This window comes from Notamacropus eugenii, chromosome 1, assembly GCF_028372415.1.
Source record: "Notamacropus eugenii isolate mMacEug1 chromosome 1, mMacEug1.pri_v2, whole genome shotgun sequence".
Classification (NCBI taxonomy): Eukaryota; Metazoa; Chordata; class Mammalia; order Diprotodontia; family Macropodidae; genus Notamacropus; species Notamacropus eugenii.
Genome location: NC_092872.1, coordinates 594,309,732 through 594,332,060, shown reverse-complemented (window position 1 = coordinate 594,332,060; position 22,329 = coordinate 594,309,732). Strand labels below are relative to the sequence as shown.

The window sequence follows — 22,329 nt, the reverse complement described above, 5'->3', positions numbered from 1 at the left end:
CTGAAAGTCATTGTATTAGAGTGCAGTTTTAGACATGGGAAGGCCTTTAGAGATTTTCTAGTCTAACCCATTCTTTTAAAGGTGAGGAAAACGGAGGTCCAGAGATGATAGATGACTTGCCCAAGGCCACACAGGTGGCAAGTAGCAGAGTCATATTCAAACCCAGGGCCTCTGATTCCAAAACCCAGTGCTCTTCAAAGTATGTCATGTTGCATCATGTAACCCACTTCATGGGGTTATTCTAAGGATCAGATCATATAATGTACACCAATATGCTCCAAAAGTTTATAGCCTTGTAAAAATATAAAATAAAATTGCATTTATGAGCCCTTAAGGAAGCTTCATCATCCCTTCCCTTCCCCTGAGCCTCAGAGAGACTGGCTACTGTTCAGTGAGGCAGGCTGACTATGGAAGCTACTCTCAGAGACCCACCAATGGTTCTGAAGGACTTCTCAGCAAGGAGTGTCTTAAGTGCCGTCCAGACTGTTTGAAACGCATCTTTATTGGGCTTTTTCCTCTCTGAGCTCAAGACTTCAAAATTGTTCATTAACATAAAGCAGAAAATCCTTGACTTGCTATTTCATCCTGTTTGACTACAGCGGTCTCTTAGGCCAGAAAAACACATTAGATAGCCGCTTCCTAATTAACACTGGCACATATCTTTTCCACATAATTCCACTTTCAGAAATGTCATTTGGTTGCTGAACTACACTAAGTAACCTATTCAGCTTTTTTTTTAACTCTTGCTACCCCAGATAGATCAATTGCTCCAAATTAACCTCAGAAAGTTGGGTAAGGAGGGGGGGGAAGGGAGAATACAGTCAGCTCTAAATTTTCAAAATTTTATACAGGAAAAATGAAGGTGATAGGCTTATAATGAACATAATCAGGTTACTTTCAGTTAATTTTCCACACAGATAATGCTTCACTGATAACACAATCCACTACTTCATTCATATTCAACTTTGTCTATTTCCCTGGGCTTCTGAATTTGGAAAGAGTGGGGCATAAATTGTAAATTAAAAGAACAGTGCAAGCTGGGTAGAACTGAAACTGGATTTCTACTGTTCCAGGCAAAGATGGGGGTAAAATATAGATTTAAGCATGGGACCTTCACTTAGAAACTTTCTCATTCAATTGACTACATAAAATACGACAGGCCTATAGACCCTGAAAGAGAAACTTAACTAACCTTAAAAAATAAAAAACAGGTGTTGGAAAAGAGAGGAGGAATTCAACAGGATTAAATGCCAACCAAATTAGTTTCACACTATTTCTGCCTGCAACTGTTCACTGAAATTAGAAACCTTATCATGAAGATCCTAGTAAGTGTGAGGATTAATTTGTGAACATTTTATGGGCCATAACATTTGTAGGCCACAAGATTATTTTGAAACAGCCTTCATGTTTAATTATGTGGAAGAACAGACTTAATTATATACAGAAATAATATATTATATATATAATATATATACACACACACTTATTCATATATATGTGTGTGTATAGGTGTATGTAAGTGTAAGTATACATATAGGTGTGTACGAACAGATATACGTGTGTGCATAGATGCATGGAAAGATAGATGGATAGAGAGACAGACAGACAGATCAATCCCAGCCAATCTCTTTTCCACATTTATCGGGTAAGCAAAAATGTCTGTCTGGTGTTTTTCACCCAGAACCACAACTCGAGTGGGGTGATCAGAACTGCGTTCCCATGGTACCAAATTTAGAAAGTAGTGATGACATTCACAATTCCTCAACAGCACAGGAACAACAGAGAGAGGTACCTAGGTAGCAAGAATAATTCATTTTCACAGGAAGCCCCTTTATTCCACTTCAAACAGCTTTCACAGCAATAGTTTTACAGTGATGCCCCCAAGCTCTCTATTTTCCCTCCAGGGAGAAACTTAACATCTCCTCCCACATCTCTTCTCAGCTAAGATCTTATGAGTCCTAGTTATGGGACTGCCTTCACATCTCCCATTCTTCATCCTTTCCAAATCTGGGATCCTCTAGTCCTATACTGTCTAAGGGATTTATAAGGAGGGGAAAATCTGATAAAACTCAACTAAATTAGTTTATTAACCATCTAAGGGTCTGTTGTTGTTGTGTTTGTCCTTTATTCTCAGAGAGGACCATGACATCAAGATGATGACATGACTTGCAGTTGACTTTGATTTGAGTGCGGGAGGGCTGAGCAAGGTCACCAGCCTCACTTTCTTCTCCTGAGACCTCTGGGTCCAGTGGCCTGATATTCATCAGGAGGAAGGGAGATAGTCCAGGATGCAATGGGAGACCCTGGCCCTTTCAGGCTAAGGTCTTATCACATTCTCACTTTGAGTGAGATACACCCATTCAATGAATAGGCTTCTTTAAGTAGTTACTCAAGAGATGGCCCCTTTTAATAAAAAAAAAAAAAAATCAAACTAGGAGAGGAAGACTTTCCTCAGGGTTCCTGGGTAAAAGAGAAACATTTACTATTTAGTATTTACCATCCAAGGGGTACTTGCATTTCAAAAGTCTAATCAATTGGCTCCCTTCCCATCCTCCCTCAGTTTCTCTTATCTATGCATCTTACTCTTCATCCTGCTCCAGATCCACTACTAGTCATCTTGCTTTCTTGTGTTATTATTGACTTCTTGGAACTTCTTTCCTTCCACCTAATGAGAATGAGTCACTTCCACCTTTGAAACAATTTGTAAACGTTTCCTTCATTTTAGTTTTGTCTGTCACTCCTAGAAAAGCATTTCCTGGTAAGATAAATGATGAAGACTAGAAAAATATCTGTACCATCAGCATGAGAATTCCCTTTCTTGCTGTTTTCCTATATTCATTCTTTCTCTTTCTCTCTCTCTCTCTCTCTCTCTCTCTCTCTCTCTCTCTCTCTCTCTCTCTCTCTCTCTCTCTCGCCATCCAAACCTGTAAAATTCAATGAATGACATGGGCAGCATCACAGTGCAAGTACCTGGTTACGTTACTTGTTCCCTTCATTCCTTTATCCTTGGTGATAAGGATGCTTAGAGAAATACAGCATTTTCTTGCTTCTAACTTCTCAATCCCCATTAAATAATAGGTGGAAAACAGATTAAAAATGATATGACTTCAAGACCAGAACTATGAAATTTGCCACTACATGCCAGGCAGCTAAAAAGCTATATGCAATCTCCTTGTCTTCCATGCTAACACTTGGCAAAGACCTCAATAAAGTTGCCACATACACATAGAATGTGAAGCTACTTCCCTTTCTGTCCCCTTCTTATTAAAGGCTATAAATGTATTCCTTTGATAACTGTCCTCTACATGCATATTAGTGGCCATATTAAGCTCTTGGATTTTCAGGCTGTACCTCCAAAGAGAAGATTAAATTCTCTTCAGCAGCCTCCTAGCTGCTGAGCATCTCCAATTGGATTCCTGCCAGTAGCTCAAACTCAAGATGTTTAAAATGTAACTCAACATCTTACAGCCCACTAAGGCCCTTTGTTTTCCCCCTCCCCTTATTTCTTTTAAGAACACCACCATCCTCCCAGTCACCCAGAGCTGAAACCTCAGTCATCCTCCCTCTCCCTCCCACACCCAGAGCCAGTCAGTTGCTAAGCACTATTGATTAATTTCCACATCATTCTCATGCTCTCCAATTCACACTGCCCCCATTATAGTTTTTCAAACCCTTATTTCTTTTACCTAGACCATTCTAACAATAGATTTCCCTGTTTCTCTCCTCTGTCTCCTCTCCAATCCATTCTTTGTAGAGCTGCCAAAATAATCTTTCTGACTGTGTGGTCACTCCCATGTTCAAAAACTTTCAGGGACTCCCTATTAAATCACAGGATGAATAGATTGTAAAGAACCTTAGTGACTACCTAGTCCACAACCCTTTTTATACAGGTGAGTTACTGAAGCCCATAGAGATAAAGTGACTTGCCCAAGGTGATACATATAGCAAGAAACAGAAATTGTATTTGAACCAAGGTCCTCAACTTGGAATTTAAGAACATCCACAATAGGGTGCCAACCTCTTTTTCCAATCTTATTTCAGACTACTCCCTGTCCCACAGTCTTCATTCTATACAAACTGTAATATTCCTAAATGTAGTCCTGACCTCCTCTGCCTCTAAACATTCACACAAATAATCCTCTATGCCTAGGATGTATACTTTCCCGTACTGCTGCTGCCGCCACTGCTACCACCACCTCCTCCTTATGTATTAAAAAACTTGTCTTTCAGGCTGCATTCAGGTGCCATCAATTCCATGAAGTCTTTCTTGATTTCCTTGGCTAAAATTGATTTCACATTTCATATATTCACTTTATCTGGATATTTCTTTTGCCCTCATCACATTTTACCTTGTATTGTGTGTGTGTGTGTGTGTGTGTGTGTGTGTGCAACTCATTGGTTTAAGAGACTACAAACTCATTAAAAACAGGACCATCAATGATTTATCCTTTGTAGAAGACTAATGCTTATTAAATCAAATGAGATGTAATTGATATGGAAATCCTCATAGATTCATTTTTCCCAATTCCCAATTTTACTTACAGTTTTTCTTTATACATTTATCTTTCCTTATGTCTAAAGCTCCTCTTTGGGAGAGTTTAATGATTGAGAGATTGTTTCATAATGGTTAAGCCAGAACAACAGATGCCATATCATAAAGTAAAATTCAGTTTTTATTTAAAAACACATGAGACCACAATTCATCATGGTATGTGTTAAACTCAAGATGGTAACTGACAAAATCACAGAATCTCAGAGTTGGAAGTTTCCTCAGAGGCCATCTAATACAGCCCATACCCAAACTAGTATTCTTTCTACAACACACATGACAAGTGGGCAGCTAGTCTCCTCTTAAAGATATCCCATGAGGGGAAAACCCACAGTTCCTTGAGGAAGCCCATTAAATTCTCGAAAGTTCTGTTAGGAACTTTCATTACATCTGCCCACTGTTCTAAGGTCTGCTTTCTGGGGCCAAACAAAATAAATCTAAACCCCTCTTCCATATATCAGTCCTTCAAATACACACTTGAACATAGCTATCATGCTTCCAACATCTTAGCCCACCCCCAATCATATCTTCTCTTTTTCAGGCTAACCATCCTCAGTGCTTCAAATGATCCTTCCATGATATGAACTCAAGGTCATTTGTCTTCCTGATTGCCCTCCTTTGGCTAGTCTCTAGTTTATCAATGTCCTTCCTAAAAATAAAGGCAGAGCACAATGGCACTATCACCTTTCTAATTTGACTACATCAGGTGAAAGATCAGTTCTATTGCACAAACAGGTGACTATCTCAGGATCTCTACCCTAAAAAAGGTCTTCATCTGCAGCTAACTACAAAATGTAATCTTATTTTTGAGTAGACTCTTGTGGAAAGTGCATGATAGTGAGAGTCAGAACATCTAGCTTCTTGTCCTATTTCTACCACTAATGAGCTAGAAGATTTAAGGAAATCATTTCCCTCCTCTGAGCCTCAGTATTTTTTTTTTTCATTTATAAAAGGAGAGAATTAGATTGAAAGATCTCCTACCTAATTTTTAGTTCTAAAGTCTTATAATTTATAACCTTAAAACTTATTGTATTGCATAAAAGGCTGTTAAACCTGAAGATATCTATGTCATGAAAATCAAAAAAGGAAAAAGCATATCCAAGCTTTGATATACTTTGATATACTTTGCCCAAAGTAATACTAGGCGTAATATTTCAGGACAGTGATAAAAACTCATCCAAAATACGCATTTTCCCAGTCAATCATTCAATAATTCACTGAGCATTTATTAAATTCTTACTAAATGCAAAGCAGTGATGATATAAAGTCCCAAATCCCTGAACAGCAATAATAATAAATAGCTAACATTTATATGGGACTTGTTTATAAAGCACTGTACACATGCCATATTGCCAGCTACAGCAATGCCATTTGGGTCCTCTTCAAGCATGAAGGACAACAACCATCCAACCAATGTATGCCATCTCATTAGAGCTTCACAAAAATCCTATAAAGTAGGTGTTGTTATTATCCCTTTTTACAGATGAGGAAACTGAGGCAGGCAAAGGTGAAGTGACTTGCCTAAGGTCACACACAGTTTGAGGCAGGTGTTGAACTAGGACTTCCTGAAGGCAAATCCAGTGGTCTATGTGCTGTTCCACATAGCTGCCTAAAAGACCCCAGCCTTCAAGCAAGCAATTTACATTTATTTACATTTATGGGTTAGGGGAAGGGAGGTAGGGAAGAAAGAGAGTATTATGGGTTAAAACATGTAAAAAATTAATACAAGAAATTGAGGAGAGAGAAAAACATTAACTAGGAAGATCAGAAAAGGTTCCCTTTAGGAGGCAATTAACTACTCCATTAACCCAGTTGTCTGGAATGTCACTTCACCTCCCCCTCCTAGAATCCTAAGTTCAGGTGGTCACCTCCTACTTCAAGTCTTTCCTGACACCATCCTTCTCTTCCACCCCCATTGTTAATAGTCTCCCTTCTGATAGTACTTTGTATTTACATATTTTCAACCTTCCCCCCAAGAAAATGTAAGCTCATGGTGGACACAGACTTCCTGAATTCTGGCAACCCAAATGTCTATAACAGGAAAACTACTTACGTGACTCAAGGAGAGAAAATAAAATAGGTTTCTAATTTGCGTTTCACTGTGGAAGGCAAATTATTATTGTACTGCTTGGCAAAAAAAGAAAAAAAGAAAAAACTCAGTAACTATTTAACGTCATTGTATTTAAAAATAAGGAAGAACCACTCAAGAGTTCTGAAAATGCAATTAGGAATCCCAGGCCAGGCATGCTATTTTCAATATTGAGCTGCCATATAGTCCCTGCATATTGAATAATTATTTACATGGTAAACAAGAAAGTCTGCGTTTGCTACGTGGTGTTGGGGAAGGACATGCCAACGATCCTAGGAAAGTGGACACCAGGCATCTTCTCTCAGGGTTTTAGCCATCATTCCGGAGGTTCCACTTGCCAGATCTCTACAGATTTAGATAACTTTAGATAACTTCAATGGACCATGAGAATGTGAATTATGTAAAAAAATTAGAACTTGGCAACCACCTCATATTTGCGTCTGGGAATAACATAAAAACCCAGTGGACCTTTGAATTTGGACTCAAAGATTTTCCATGCTGCCCAGGCCTTAAAGTGTATGAAGACCATCTGTCAGAGGAACCTTAAGGTCTAGAAAAGATATCACGGTTTGGAGGGACAGTGCCAGTGAAGTTTCAAAGCATTCTGTAGACCTACCAGCAACAGTCTCTTCACAGAGAGCTCTATTTACAAAGAACCTGGGATGTGGAAAAATTGGGACACTAATTCATTGCTGGTGGAATTGTGAACTAATCCAACTATTTTGGAGAGTAATCTGGAATTATACACAAAGAATTTTTTACCTACCTATACCTTTTGACACAGCAATACCACTATTAGGTCTCTTTCCAAAGATGGAAAGTGGTTTCCATCTTTCCACTTTGGAATCCACCATGGATTTCAAAGTGGTCCAAAGACCACTATTAGGTCTCTTTATTTTTTAGGGAAAAGGAAAAGAACATATATTTTCTAAAATGTTTATAGCAGTTCTCTTCGCGGTGGCAAAGAACTGGCGGTTGCAGAGACGCCCCTCAATTGGGGAATGGGTGAACAAGTTGAGGTATATAATTGTGATGAAATACTACTATACTATAAGAAATTATAGGCCTGATGATCTTAGAAAAACATGTAAAGACTTGCATGAAATAATGAAGAGTGAAATGAAGAGAACACTGTATACAGTCATAGTAATACTGTTTTAAGAACAACTTTGAGCAAATAAGTTGTTTTGACCATTATAAATGCCCCAATTAGCTATAAAAGACATATGAGGAAAGATGCTATCTACATCCAGAAAAAGAACTGATAAACAGAAGTATGTATAGAATAATTTTACTTATATATACCTATTTGTGGTCATCTCAGAGTCAGAGAAAGGGAACAAAAAAAAGAAATTTACATAACATTGTTGTATATTTAAAAGGAATAACAAGTTGTACACAGTAGTTTGCAGTTTCATGTGCAAGCATCTTTTTTTATTATACTATGCTATGGAAATGCTTGTCTTATTTCATAAATTAAAAATAATTTTTAAAAAAATGACATTGGAGGACCTTCTAAAGCCTCGGGGTATTTTCTCTTTTCCTTCCTTGCCTCCCACATATTAAAAACCATGTCAAAGGTTAGAGGTCCTACATTTAGAGCTGTCTCTTAAAGCACCTCACTTTTTTTAGAGGCAAAACACAAAAATCAAATTGAAATAAATAAAGCTACCACCACAACCACCCTTCAAGGATCACCATTAACTGCCAAACTGACCCAATCATTTTAAGTTCCCTGGGCGTGATTTCATACTATTGATCCATTAGACTACAGCATACAATACCATTTTGATGACCAATAAAGTCACAAAACATTTTCACCCACCTCACTCTAATACTCATAGGCTGCTCATGTATAGAAGACAGATAAATGAAAGGATTGATACTTATTCCCCACAATATTGAGGTAGTTTTAAATCCCCTAATGTACTCTAACTGCCTGTCATAGGTCAACGTTAGTAAACCCTTACACACCCATTTGCCAATATTTGCCCCTCCATGAGATGGGTAAAAATGATATCCTCTATTTTCATTTTATCATTGCCTTGCTCCAACAGATAGAGAAAAATGGATTAAGCATACAGCCCACATTGTTCACAGGACAATGGGATTTTTAACCTATAAGTCCTTTTACCAAATGGCAGAAATTATTCCAGAATATTTCTCTCTTTGAACTACCTATTCGGAATTCAAAGAAGGAAGACTAGGGAACCACAGAACACTTTTTCAATCAATTATCCCACAAATACAGTGCACCTGTGGAATAATAACATTTGGAAGAGACCACCACAGTTGCTACTTAAGCCAACTTATTCTTACCAGGGTCAGTGCAGTTTTTACCAGGCAGGGGTTCTGTATTCTCTGGAATCAAGGTAGCATTCTCTTGTAGTAATCTCCTCCCACTCCACTTGTCACTTGCCTCCATATAGTCAAAGATATAATAACCTATGGAGAAAGAGGCAATAGTTCTATTATTATTATAAGCCAAATGTCTTAGAAGCGTTATTACTCTTCGCAAACATACTCTTGAGGTATGTCAACCTAATCAACCCTGTTTGAGAGGTGGAGACTAGAAGGCTCAAACATGTCAAGTCATTTTATTCAGGATCATTTGCCATTTTAACCTTAGATTAAAAAATATAACCTATAACACACTCCAGTTCCTAGCCAATGCTATCTCTGCTTTACTGGCTTTGAAAGTGAAACCAGTCTACCTTCTAGTACATCAAGCAGTCTGACACAGCAGATAGGAAGGAATCTCCAAATATATGCAGTTAAGTACAACTGACAAGTACTGATGTGTGAGTATAAATATATGTCATCCAGGACATAACCAAGAAAAATAACCCCAGGATAACGTTATAGACTAGATCAATCGTTCTTAAAATGTGAATTTCATTCCCTGGAAGTCGCTGAGACCCTTTCTGGGGATCTCTGAGTTCAAAATTATTTTTATAATAAAACTAAGATGTTATTTGCCTATTAAAATACTATTCCCTTTCCAACTCAATGTATGTCTGAGGCCATATTTCTTTTCAACTGAGGAAACATATCATAACAGATTGAATGCAGAGGAAGATATGGGAATCCAGCCGTCTTTTATTAAGCCAGACATTAATGAGATTTGCAAAAAAAAAAAAAAGTAAAATAAAGCTACTCTTCTCCCTAATTTCTTTTGTTTTTAAAAATATAGTTATTTTTCACAAAATATACTATTTATATTAACATGTAATGAATTTACTATTATTTTAAGTGAATTAATATTTATAAAACATTTCCATTTTAATTTCAAATATGGTCAATGTCAATAGATATAACTCACATAAATAAAAGCCCTCTGAGGACTCTCAATAATTATTAAGAGTATAAAGAGATCCTGAGACTAAAAAGTTTGAAAATGATTAGACTTAATCAAAGGGTAAAACATCTCCTTTGTAAGTTATCTTAGTCCTACGCTGCCACCATAATGAAGGAGAATGTAAACTCAGGAGACTGGAAGGAATATATCAATTGCAGTTGCTTTTATTATGATTAGGTCAAATTAAACCACCATAGTTATTTGAATGAAAGACAGTGTATTTATAAATCCTCAAAGTCAAGAAGACGTAGGTTTAAGTTCTAACTCTGACACATACCCTAAGCAAGTCATTTAACCACTCAGGGATCCAAGAAATTCTCTTAGATAATAAATAGCAAGAAAGGAACACATCTACTTTAAGAGAAGTTCACCATCAAGAGCTTCCTACAACAATGGAAGCATTGGATCTGTCTCCACCTCCCCGCCACCATACCCCACCCTGATTCCCCACATGCCACTAAATATACCACTCAGTAATGTAAACAGTTGGCTCGTCTCTAAGAACATTTAATTCTTGAATCTTTTTTAAAGAAATAATTATTAGTTTACATTTGTTTGGAGCTTTCTTGATTTACAAAGCATTTTCCCCACAACCATCCTGCAGGGTGCTTAGTAGAGGTGATGTTATCTCCATCTTACCAATGAGAAAACTGAGACAGCTCAAGTGAATGGACCCAGCTGAGGTCAGAACTGGGATTCTAACCTCAGTCTCCTGACTTTACATCTAAGTCCCCTCTCCACTCTATGCAAATGGGAAAAAAGCCAAACCTCAAACTGAAATGAAGGGAATGTTATTTATGCAGCAGATTTTCCTAGGGGATGGGTAACAAATTAAATCAATTTAGAACAGGATTCATTTTTAAGGAGAAGGAAATCAAGAACTAACCTGTGTATTATTATGGGAAAAACCCTAGACTTGGGTCAGAAAGCCTGAGTTTAACTTCCTGCTATTTAGAACTCTCTCCCTCCTCATCCTTACCTCCTCTACTTCCTGGCTACATTAAAGTATCAGCTAAAATCCCCTCCAACCTCTGCTAGACGTCTTTCCCTATACTCCTTAATGCTAATGCCTTAATTCAGCTGATTATCTCCAAATGATCCTGTATGGAGTTTGTTTGTACATAGTTGTTTGCATATTTTAGACTGAGCTCCTTGACAGCAGGAGATGCCTTTACCTTTCTTTATGTCCCCCTAACTTAGCACAGTGCCTAGTCCATAGTCGGTGTTCAATAAATGCATGTTGACTTCTTGACTCATTGACCTAAAGCAAGTTAAGCTGGTTTCTTTCTTTGCAATTGAATAACCTCTGGCCCACCTATCTCTCGGAATCACATGAGATCATAAACATAGAATTGTCTTGTCAACTATAGATTAACATGAAAAATATAAGGTATTGTTATGACTGTCATTAGCAGATGACTAAAGTGGAGGGAGGAGATTCCCAAGTAGGAAGGAAGAAGGAAAAGATGAACTATTGAGTATAGTTCCACCCCTGATCTTTAAAGGGCAAATAGATGCATTTCAACCACTCCCAATGCAGTTTGGGCCAGGAAATGAGTAAGAAATACTGGGTTTCAGGAATTAGATGCCACTTTGCATAAAGCTGGCAAACCAAAAGCACTGAACATCTTTGGATAATTCTCTTACAACTCAAAGTCTGCTCACTGACCAGAATTTGAGGCTTTTAGAGCATTTCCTCCTTGTCTTGCCTTTTCTTAGTGACCAGAGAAACAGCTAGCCCTCTTCCCATCAACAACAGAGAGCTGTCAATTCCTTGAACCTTGTCACCTTAATAGACTTCCATTTGGAAACCAATGGCAAGGGACCTATTTCTTAGGCAAAAGAAGAAGGGGCTACACATGAAGGTGTCATGTCAGCAAAGGAGATAGTGCTAAGGGGATTAGCATGGGCATTTGAGACACCCCAGGTGCCCATCCAGGGCAGTCAATTACCTTATCCATACTGGTACCAACTGACCTTCCTCCAAATATCTACAGCAAGTCAATTAAATGGTAAAAGCTAAAACAAAGCCAAAAATGTGTTCATTGAACGTATTTTGGGGGACAGAAAGGAACAAGAAAGATCCATGATTTCATTAGTCCGGGGTAGAAACTTTCTACTGCTACAGATGAGTATTTTTAATTTATAATTTGAGAGAACTATCTGAGAGGCTGAGAAGTTGTAATTTAGCCATTGTCACCTAATTAGTATGTCTCAGAATTTGAAACCAAGTCTTCCTGACTCTAAAGTTGGTCTATATTCTAGCCATATTTGTTCATTGTATTAAGTTCTTGGTTAAATGTTTGTTTTGTTCCACATCAGTCAATAAATCCCAGAAGATACATAATTGTTCTTGGAGCTAATGCATATATGTATACATGTATGATGTATACTATATTGTATATTCTAAAAACATTTACCATACACACACACACACACACCTATATATACACATTTACAATAATAAGTGCCATATTTCTTTATACCAAGGTATTTTCTACTATCAGAACCCAATAGATAGGGGTTATGAGCATAGATTATAGATTTTCAGAACTGAAATATCCTTAGAGCTCAACTACGTCATTTTACAAATGAGGAGAACGAATGCCAAAGACATCAAAGAACTTGCCCATGGTCAAACAGCTGTTTAATGGCACAGCCCAATCTGGAATACAATCTTATTCCTGCCCCTTCCCCCAGATCACCAGATTGCACTACCTAAATGATATGAATGACTTATAGAGTGACTGATACTGCTAGTTCAGTGTCTTAAAAACCACTAACTGGTTGGCTCATTTTCTGCCATGTTTCTTAAAGTTCTACTTTAAGAAAAAAATGGATAGGATGACTGAATAGAAATGTGTGACCTGAGCATCCTCTCCTATTTCTCTGACACATTTCAAGTTATAGTTCCCTGTAAGAAAGTCCACATAGATTATGGCAAGACCATCTCCACTTCCTAGCGTCCTCATTCATTTTGCTGTGCACAAGAAATCCTCACAAAGACTTCTATGCTACAGAGATCTCCCAAAACAATCTAATACAATGAACTAAATACAATAAAATAAGCCCTTGCTCTTAAAAGGGTCAAGGACTGTAATTTTTTAATTAGTCTCAGAAAGATTTCCCCTAGTTGTTGGTCTCTTTCACCACCCACCTTTTCCACTTGCATAAAATTCACACACATACCCAAAATATACAGACTTCTCCTGTCTTACCAAGTTCAAATGAAGAGTAATGAGCACCTGAGAAGATACGTGAGTCAATAGACTTAAGGAATGTGGCTGCATCTCAAGTTCCTCAAAAACAAGAGTCATTTTAGTTTTCTTTTGCCTTACCCTAATAACAGTGACCTACATAAACGGTTGTTGAATGAATGAGCGAGTGAAATGATAAATGTAATAACAAAGCTCACTTGTGCCCAATCCTTTGAAGAGAAATCAATAGTTATACCAGAAATATTATGTTTGTCTTGAATCACATGAATAGGTAGATAGAGATGATCTTGCAGAGATGTGTATAATTTAATAAAAACAACACCATTCATAAAAGGTTAAAGGGGGTTTCTGTTTTCACAATCAGGAGCCCCCCACAGCATTCATTTGGTATTCTTAGATACTTAACTAAACAACTAAAAGTCATCCAACTCACAGATGTCACAGATGGCTCATGACATAAGTATGTTAAACATCATATGCATATTAATGTACATCAATAATTTCAATCAGTCCTAGATTACCAAAATGTAACACCATCCAATTGAGATCTATGTGAAATGGCTATAGGAACTCATCCCTCAATGAAGCTGCAATTGGAAAATGCCCTGCCTTGTCATAGATCATCGAGCAAAAGTAATGAGACTATCTCCAATAACAGCTAGCTTCAAGATGTGAATTAATAAATGGTTTAATGCCATTAAGGAGACTAAGAATCATCTTTCAAGGGGAGAGAGAGAGAGTTAAAGTGAACTAGATCAAAGTCATGACATCATACTAATTTTGCCCAATGAACAAATTGCCTGTTTGGTTGTTAAAGTCGGTGAATGAGTAGAGCTCATTGTTCCTAATGATTCACTACACAGAAACATCACAAGAGTCCTTATAAGAGGAGATAAATAGATGAGTCCCTTCTAATTCTCTAAATCTGATAAAACACACAAACCAATGTGGAGCTTTCAATGCAGAAAAACAAGTCCAATTACTATTATGTAAGAGTCCTGAACCACACTACTGATTAAACACCTTAAGTAACTAAAGATGGAAAAAAACAGTGCCCCCGAATTACCTCTAACTGGCAAATAAATCTGTGTCTCAAAGTTTAGAATATGGTCAGCTGATGCCATAACACTTGAAGATCAGATGATCCTAAAATAACAACAATCCCTTATAATTACATATCTCCTTTATTTGCTCAAAATAGGCTCGTATCTTGTTTCATTTGTTCTCATGATAGGATAAGCAGAGGCAATTAGTGTTAAAGCCATTTTACAGATGGAAAAAGTGGCTGAGGAAGAAGAAATACATTTATATACATGTTTTACCCTATTTGCAAAATGTTTTGCATAAAGATTATATTTTATCATAACATCAAACAAAGAAAAAAAGACTGTGATTTTATAGATGAGTTACTGGACTCAGAGAGGTCCAGTGCTTTGGGACAACCACGATATTTTGAATATAGGCTGCCTCCCATCTCCAGATCCAGTGCCCATTTCACTGGACTGATTCAAAGTTACAGCCATAAGACTCATTAAAGGGGAAAGGAATGAGCATTTACAAAAGGCCTATTATGTGCTAGGCCCCTGTGCTAAGCACTTTACCAATATTATCTCACTTGATCCTCACAACTACCATGTGAGGTACAGATGTTAGGATCAGTTCATTAGGACTACAGCTAGGGAAATTAAGGCTTTGAGATGTCATATGGTTTGCCCAAGGTCATGTAGCTAGTGAATATGTGAGACCACATTTGAACCCAGAACTTTCTAACTCCAGGCTCTGGTTTCTATGCACTTCATCACTTTGTTGAGAGATATACAGCAGATAGATGCAAAATAGCATGTGTGGTCATGCGCAACAGCAACTGTGAGTGACATATGTAATAGGGTAAAGATGAAGGGCCATCATCTCATTTCTACTTTTCAAAAAATAAAAATAAAAACCAAAACCAAAAAATAACCAATTCCTACAAAGGCTCACAGAAAAGGCTCCAAGACACCAAAATTCTTCTCTTAGGAGAGCGAATTGGGTGAATGCATTAATAAGTCATTTATTAAGTACCTACTACTATATACCAGGTGCTACCCTAAGCACTGGAGATACAAAAGGAAAAAAACAAAAACAAAAAATAATTCCTGTTCTCACGCATGATTATGATTGAATGACGACCAGCTAATACTGGTTACTATATACTGTGTATCCATTGCACAATCAACAGAACACTGTCAATCAATCAACATTTATTAAGTGTTTATCATTATTATATATTATATTTATATTATATAAGTTACATATTATATATTATTATTAAGTTATACCAAGCAACATGCAAGAGGCTGGAGACACAAAAGGAGCTTATGATAGAATGACTGAGCTTGCTTTTCTGCATCTCAATTTGGAGTTAGAAAGACCTATGTTCAAATTCTACCTCAGATACTCACTATATAAGTCACTTAGCCACTTTGTGCCTCAGCTTCCCCCTCTGTAAAATAAGGGGCTGAGACCGGATGGTATCTAAGCATATGATTCTACGGCCATGGATGTCTTTACAGGGCAAGATTTCATCAATGGTCACTACCCTAGACCTTGGAAGAGGGAGGGGATTGGATGATTAGAGAGTGGGGAAATCAGTCTAGTCAATAAGCATTCATTACATGTCTGGTATATACCAGGCACTGTGCTAAGCAATGGGGATACAAGGAAGACAAAAGATGGCCCCTGCTCTCAAGGAACTCTCAGTCTAATGGAGGAGACAACAAGCCACTGTTCTGTACAAATAAGATCTTAACAGGGCCACTTGGAGGTACCCTCAGAGGGAAGGCACTAATATTAAGGAGGGCTTGCAGAAGGTGAGATTTTAGCTGAGAGCTGAAGGAGGCTCGGAGGTAGAGATGAGAAGGGAGCACAGCCAGTGAAAATGCCCAGAGTCGGGAGATGAAGTGTCCTGGTCCAGTGACAGCAAGGAGTCCAGGGATAAGGAGTCCTTTTGCCCAGGTTTCCTTGCCCTTCTTGCAGAACACTTCTTGAGAATCATCCTCTGTTCTCATCTTTCCAGTTCGTTGTAAGTTCGCAGCTTTTTAGAAGGTCCTGCTACATGAAGCTCCACTTTAGCAATGTCAACAAAAACAGCTGGCTCCTATCCATGGTATTCTTGGCTTGGGCATCTCCAGGCCCTGGAAATTGCATGTTGGCTTAATTAGCTGGGGGGATGGAGGGGTAGGGGTGGAGAAGAGAGATCCAGAAGGAGGGGAGCTAACGAGGGGGTATATGCTCACATGTCAGTGGCATATCCAACCTATGTGATTTCAGACTTGGAGAGGAGGAGAAAGAAAGTCCTGTTCAGAGAGAGCAGAGTGTCTATTGTAAGCAAAATGAAGGCACATTTCTCAACTGAGAAGCTCAGGCCACATGTAATAAAAAAAAATGCACACAGTGCCAAGTTTCCATTACAAAGCTGTTCCCTGCCTTTCTCTCCAACAGGATGCCATCAAATAATGCAATAACTCTGTGAAAAGAGTTTTGATAGTCAATAGACTTGCTGCACCTCTGTATCACTCTGAGAACCCTGCCTGTGGCTCCTCGGCCCAAGGTGGCAGGTGTCTGAGCAGACAACCTGGCTCAGGGAGACAACAATACACCTGGTAAGAAGAATGGTATTTTTCCGTATGTGAAACACCTGTCTCCAAAGAACTCCAAATCCATTCCAAATATTGTACTAGGTCTGAAAATAAAGGAGTAGGAATATCTACTCACTTTTCCAAAGTGCATTAACCCTTTCAGACCCTCTCAATACAATAGATGAGTTAAGTGTCATCCTTGCCACCCCCAAGCCTGGGAGAGCTATTTATTCTTTTGAGAAGAGCCTGTTCCCTTTAAAGAAGTCCAGACTGGTAAGAAGCCACTTAATTACCAGGGCTGCCATTCTGACACATCCCTCAAAACCTTTGGGAGAAGAAATCAACTCTTGTTCCTCTTTTGCACAAAAGAAAACTGAAGCTTAGGAAGGTTATTTGATTTTTGCAAAAGGTGCCAAGAGATCCAGTGACAGCACCAGAAACAGAACAAAAAAATCTGACTCAATTCACTACCGCAGTAGAGAGCCCGATAGACATTTTAAATTAACATGTGCAAAAAGGAACTCATTTTGTTTTCCCCCTAAATCCTTCCCTTTTCCCACCTTACCTATTATTCTCTTAGCAGAAGGCATCACCATCCTCCTCAGGCTCACAACCTATCCTCATCTCAATACCTTTCACCAACATTACTAAGCTGCTGCCAAGGCCTGTCGATTTCACTTCATATGGAGCCCCCTTCTCTCCTATGACACTGTCACCACTCTGTCTCTCTCTCTCTCTCTCACACACACACACATACACACACATACACACACACACACACACACACACACACACACACACACACACACACACACACACACACCACTCCACAAAACTCCAGTGGGCTCCATATGACCTCCAGAAGTAAAAACAAAATGGCTCTTTTGGTTTTCAAAGCCCTTCATAACCTAGCTCTCCCACAAACCCACCTTTTTGGGTTTCTAACACCATACTCCCCACCATGTACTCCATCCCTAGGCTCCTGGCATTTTCTCTAGCTGCGTTGCCCACCCCACCCATGCCAGGAACCCTGTCCTCCCAATCTCTATCTATTGACTTCCCTCTTAAGTCCCCTTAAGTCCCAATTAAAATCTTCTTTTTTACAGGAAGCTTTTCCCAATCTCTCTTAATTCTTGTGCCTCCTTGTCTATTAATTATTTCCTATTTATCCTATTTATTTCCTATGTATTTATGTAGCTTATCTGTAAATATTTATTTGCTTATTATCTCCCTCATTAGGTTATAAGCTCCATGAGAACAGTCTGTCTTTTACCTCTTTTTATATTTCCAAAGCTTAGTACAGTGCTTGGCACATAGTAGGTGCTTAATAAATGTTTAATGACTGATTGTCCAAGAGGACTGGATGTGAGGTCAGGAAGACTTAGCTGTACATGTCACCTAAGACACTGACTGGCAGCATGAATGTGGCTAAGTCATTTGACCTCTCTGAGACAGTCTCCTTATTTGTAAAATGACTGCTCTTAACCTTTAGGTGTTCCTGTTAAATGACTTAATGGGAGCCTCAGTTTCCTCATCTGTAAAACGGCAATGATAACCTCAGTAGGTTGTATGTGAGACAATATATCAAAAGCTTCTTGCCAATTTTGAAACACTATGTAAACGTTAGCACCTATTATTACATTATTGTTAGAACAATTTGCTCAATAACAGATGTAAACATGTGATTGTCTAGTTTCCATAGATGACTCCACAAATCCTCAAATGGATCTGGGATCACATTAATCCGGGCATCCCCCTCAACAAGGCATATCCCAACCTTAGCCATTCGCTGCCAACCTTCTTCTCTCATCCACATCCTCTCAAAAGTTTGCCATGGGGGAATTCATCCAAAATGCTGGAGACCTCCCTTGATTTTTCCTGACATTGCAAAGTTACCAGCAAATTATTAAGACTCATCACACCCTCTCATTCACAATGTGTGGCCAGTCCATCTTTTTGAGGTCATATGCTTCCCTGATGACATTTTTTATCCTATTCTCCTTTGTCATCCCTCACTGCTTCGATTTCGTGGTTTGCTCGCACACTCAAGGCCTTTCTTTTGTTCTTGGTGTGAAATGTTCATCTTTGTTCATCAAGGACAGTACTGATGACATACAGCAATACTGGTGAAATGTTTGAATTGAAAAGATGGGCCTTTGCTAAATAGAAAAACGGGTCAGTAAAAATACTTTGCCTTACCCAAAAGATGTCTTGCCTGCTCTCCTCCACCTCTGCAATAATGAGCCCAGTTCATTGTCCATCTCTATTATCTCTCCCAGATAAAATATTGGACAAGCTCTGTGGGAGATCTATTCATATATATGTTAAAATCTGGGCAATAGATATTCATCCTTTTGGCCTTTTTTATGTGGATGGACAAGCCAAGTTCCTATGAGTAATGAAAGATCTATTCTAGGAAGTTCTGCAGTGTTTTGGGGCTTGATGTAATCACTCATCTACAAACTAATGCATCTCAAGTATTTCATCATCCACAGAGTCCCTCCTCATGCTACACTCTAGTGTGGTGGCTAAAACTTTTGGTATATCAGTCAACAACCATTTAAGTGCTTATTATACATTAGGCATTGCAAGTAAGAAGCACAGTAGATAGAGCACCGGGCCTGGAGTCAGGAAGAGCTGAGCTCAAATCTAGCCTCAGACACTTAGTGGTTGTGTAACCCTGAGCAAGTCACTTAACCCTGGTTGCCTCAGTTTCCTCATCTGTATAATGAGCTGCAGAAGGATATGACAAACCATCCCACTATCTTTGCCAAGAAAACCCCAAAGGGGTCATGAAGAATTGGACATGACTGAAGCAAGTGAAGAACAACATGCACTAGGCAGTGTACTAAGTGCTACGGATATGAAGAAAAATAAAATATATCCATGTTTTTTGAATTATCTGATGTTTATTATTGAAGGGTCATTAAACAGGGCTATTTCTATTATTATATCTACTAAGTCAGAGGTGAGGAACCTTCAGCTTGGAGGCCACATGTGGTCCTCTAGGTCCTCAAGTGCAGTCCTTTCACTGGATCCAAACTTCACAGGACAAATCCCCTTCATAAAAGGATTTGTTCGGTAAAACTTGAACTAGGTCAAAAGGCTGCACCCAAGTATGTAAAAAGCCACATGTGATCTCCAGGCTGAAGGTTCCCTACCCCTGTTCTAAGTAATTTTGAATGATCTTGATAATCTAGATGTGAGAGTTAGACTGTAAAACAATGTTTTATTTGACCAAGTCTATTTGGTTTTGTTTTGGGTCAGTTTTTTGTTTGTTTGCTTTGGGAAGTTTTTTTTTAATCAAACAATAAATATGACAGGATTTTATGTTCTCTACATCTTTCAGTCAACTGTGAAATGGTAAAGATGTGGTCCACTGTTGAAAATCATTTGTGAAAGCCCAATTGTTCCCTAACATACTCAACTCTGTACTTCTCGATTTTCTACTATTCTACTTTGTACTTCTCAATTTTCTATTATTTACTACTATTCATTCACATTTATATTGAACTTTATCGGTTTACAATGAAGGAATGAAGGAATGAATGAGTGGATGGATGAAAGAAAAAGCACTCATTAGCACTTACAGTAATTTGCAAAGCGCTGAGTTAGTGCCGGGGATACAAAAAGAAAAGCAAGGTAGGCCCTTCTGTGAACGAGCTCACAGTCTAACAAAGGGAGACAGCACATCCGTGAAGTTTCAGCTGCAAATCATGGGGAACAGTCCTAAAGGTGCAGTGACAAAGCACAAAATAACATGTCTTCTTTAATATTGGTCAGTTAATACACAATCATTAAGCACTTTCTTTGTGCCAAGTACTGGAAATCCAAATGAAGTGAAAAAACATTTCCTGGTCTCAAGGGGCTCACACTCTAATGGGGGAAAATGGCATGTAAATAATTAGATATCTATAAGATTAAGTTATTTCAATTGATAAAACCCTATCTATTTCTGATGGTGACTCATCTGATAGTGCCAACGACTTGTGGAGAGAACTTTCTTTTCCTGGTCTTCAGTAGTTTTGGTGGCTGAGGACACATGAACTTCAGTACATGTACAAACAGGTGCCAATTCTCCTTTCCACAAGGTTGAATCCCTTGGATGAAGGCTGTAGACTAGAAGCAGGGGTGGAAAGGTGGAGGAACTACTACTTCCAAGCCTGGACTATCTCCACATGAGTCTGAGGTGGTGGTTAAGGTGACTGGTGGTGGTTTGGCTTGAGACATGAAAACTCTCGTATTAACCTTACAACACTTTCCACATACTCGAGGCAAAATGCCATCCACATCCAGAGAAGGAACTATGGAACTGGATCACAGAATGAAGCAGACCATTTTCTTTTGCATTATGTTTTGTTTTATGGTTTCTCCCATTCATTTTAATTCTTCTATGTAACATGACTAAGGTGAAAATGTATTTAATAGGAATGTATGTGTAGAACGTATATAAGATTGCACACCGTCTCAGGGAGGGAGTGGGGAGGGAAGGAAGAAGGAGAAGGAGGGAGGGGAAAAAATCTAAGATATATGGAAATGACTGTAGAAAACTGAAAACAAATAAAATAATTTAAAATAAAAAAATAAGACTTAAAAAATAAAAATTTAAAAAAAATTTTAAAAACCGCTTTCCATATAACAGCCCTGTGAGTTATGTAGTACAAACATTATTATCCTTGTTTTTTAGAGATGAGGAAAACTGAGGCTCAGAGAGATCAAGCGGATTGCTTATGATAATACAGTTAGGTTGCATCAGAACTGGGATTAGACGTGTCTCCTGACTCCATATCCGACACTCTTCCTATACTATCCTACCTCTTAACATTATGTTGTGAAAAATCCTCAGAGGATAGCCCTCTTCTTGTACAGCCAAGGAAGTACTTTTGTCATTGTTCAGTTGTTTCTGTCACGACCAACTTTTTGTGGCCCCATTTGGGTTTTTCTTGGCAAAGATGCTGCAGTAATTTGCCACTTCCTTCTCCAGCTCATTTGATAGATCAGTAAACAAGGCAAACAACATTAAGTGACTTGCCCAGGGTCACATAGTAAAGTGTCTGAGGCTGGTTTTAAACTCAGAAAAGTGAGTCTTCCTGACTCCAGACCAGTGCTCTATCCACACCACCTTACTGCCTCCGAAGGAGTACTATCACCCCTCTGAAAGTAGTGAATTAGAGGATTTTTCTCCCCTTAATAACACTATATGATGAATTTATGGTATCCTATGGAGGAAAAAGGAAAAAAATGGATCCACAGTCATACATTTGAAATTTTCATTAGATATTTCAGCTGAAATTTAAGTCTTCTTCTTTATTGTTTTCACTCTTAGAAAACTAAAGCCAATTGTTCAGAAGTTGAGGTTTAAGCTCCAATAAATACATCTCTCTGAACCAATTGGGAGAGAAGAAGCCAACATCTAAATGGAGCATATGCTGGTTCTCCTCAATTGCCTTAAAACACAAAGAGAGAAAGCTAAGGAAACGGATTGAAGTGAGGTCCAG

The 22,329-nt window shown here is 38.4% G+C and overlaps 1 protein-coding gene across 2 annotated transcripts in view; it reads right to left on the bottom strand.

Annotated features, from left to right (window-relative positions):
* The window catches only part of SLC24A3 (solute carrier family 24 member 3), a 769,449-nt gene that overhangs the window by 655,335 nt on the left and 91,785 nt on the right, over nucleotides 1-22,329 (bottom strand). For both annotated transcript variants that reach the window (XM_072634553.1, XM_072634554.1), the window contains exon 2: nucleotides 8,958-9,083. In XM_072634553.1, coding sequence (XP_072490654.1) covers nucleotides 8,958-9,083 — 126 coding nt within the window. The remainder of the gene's footprint in view (nucleotides 1-8,957; nucleotides 9,084-22,329) is intronic.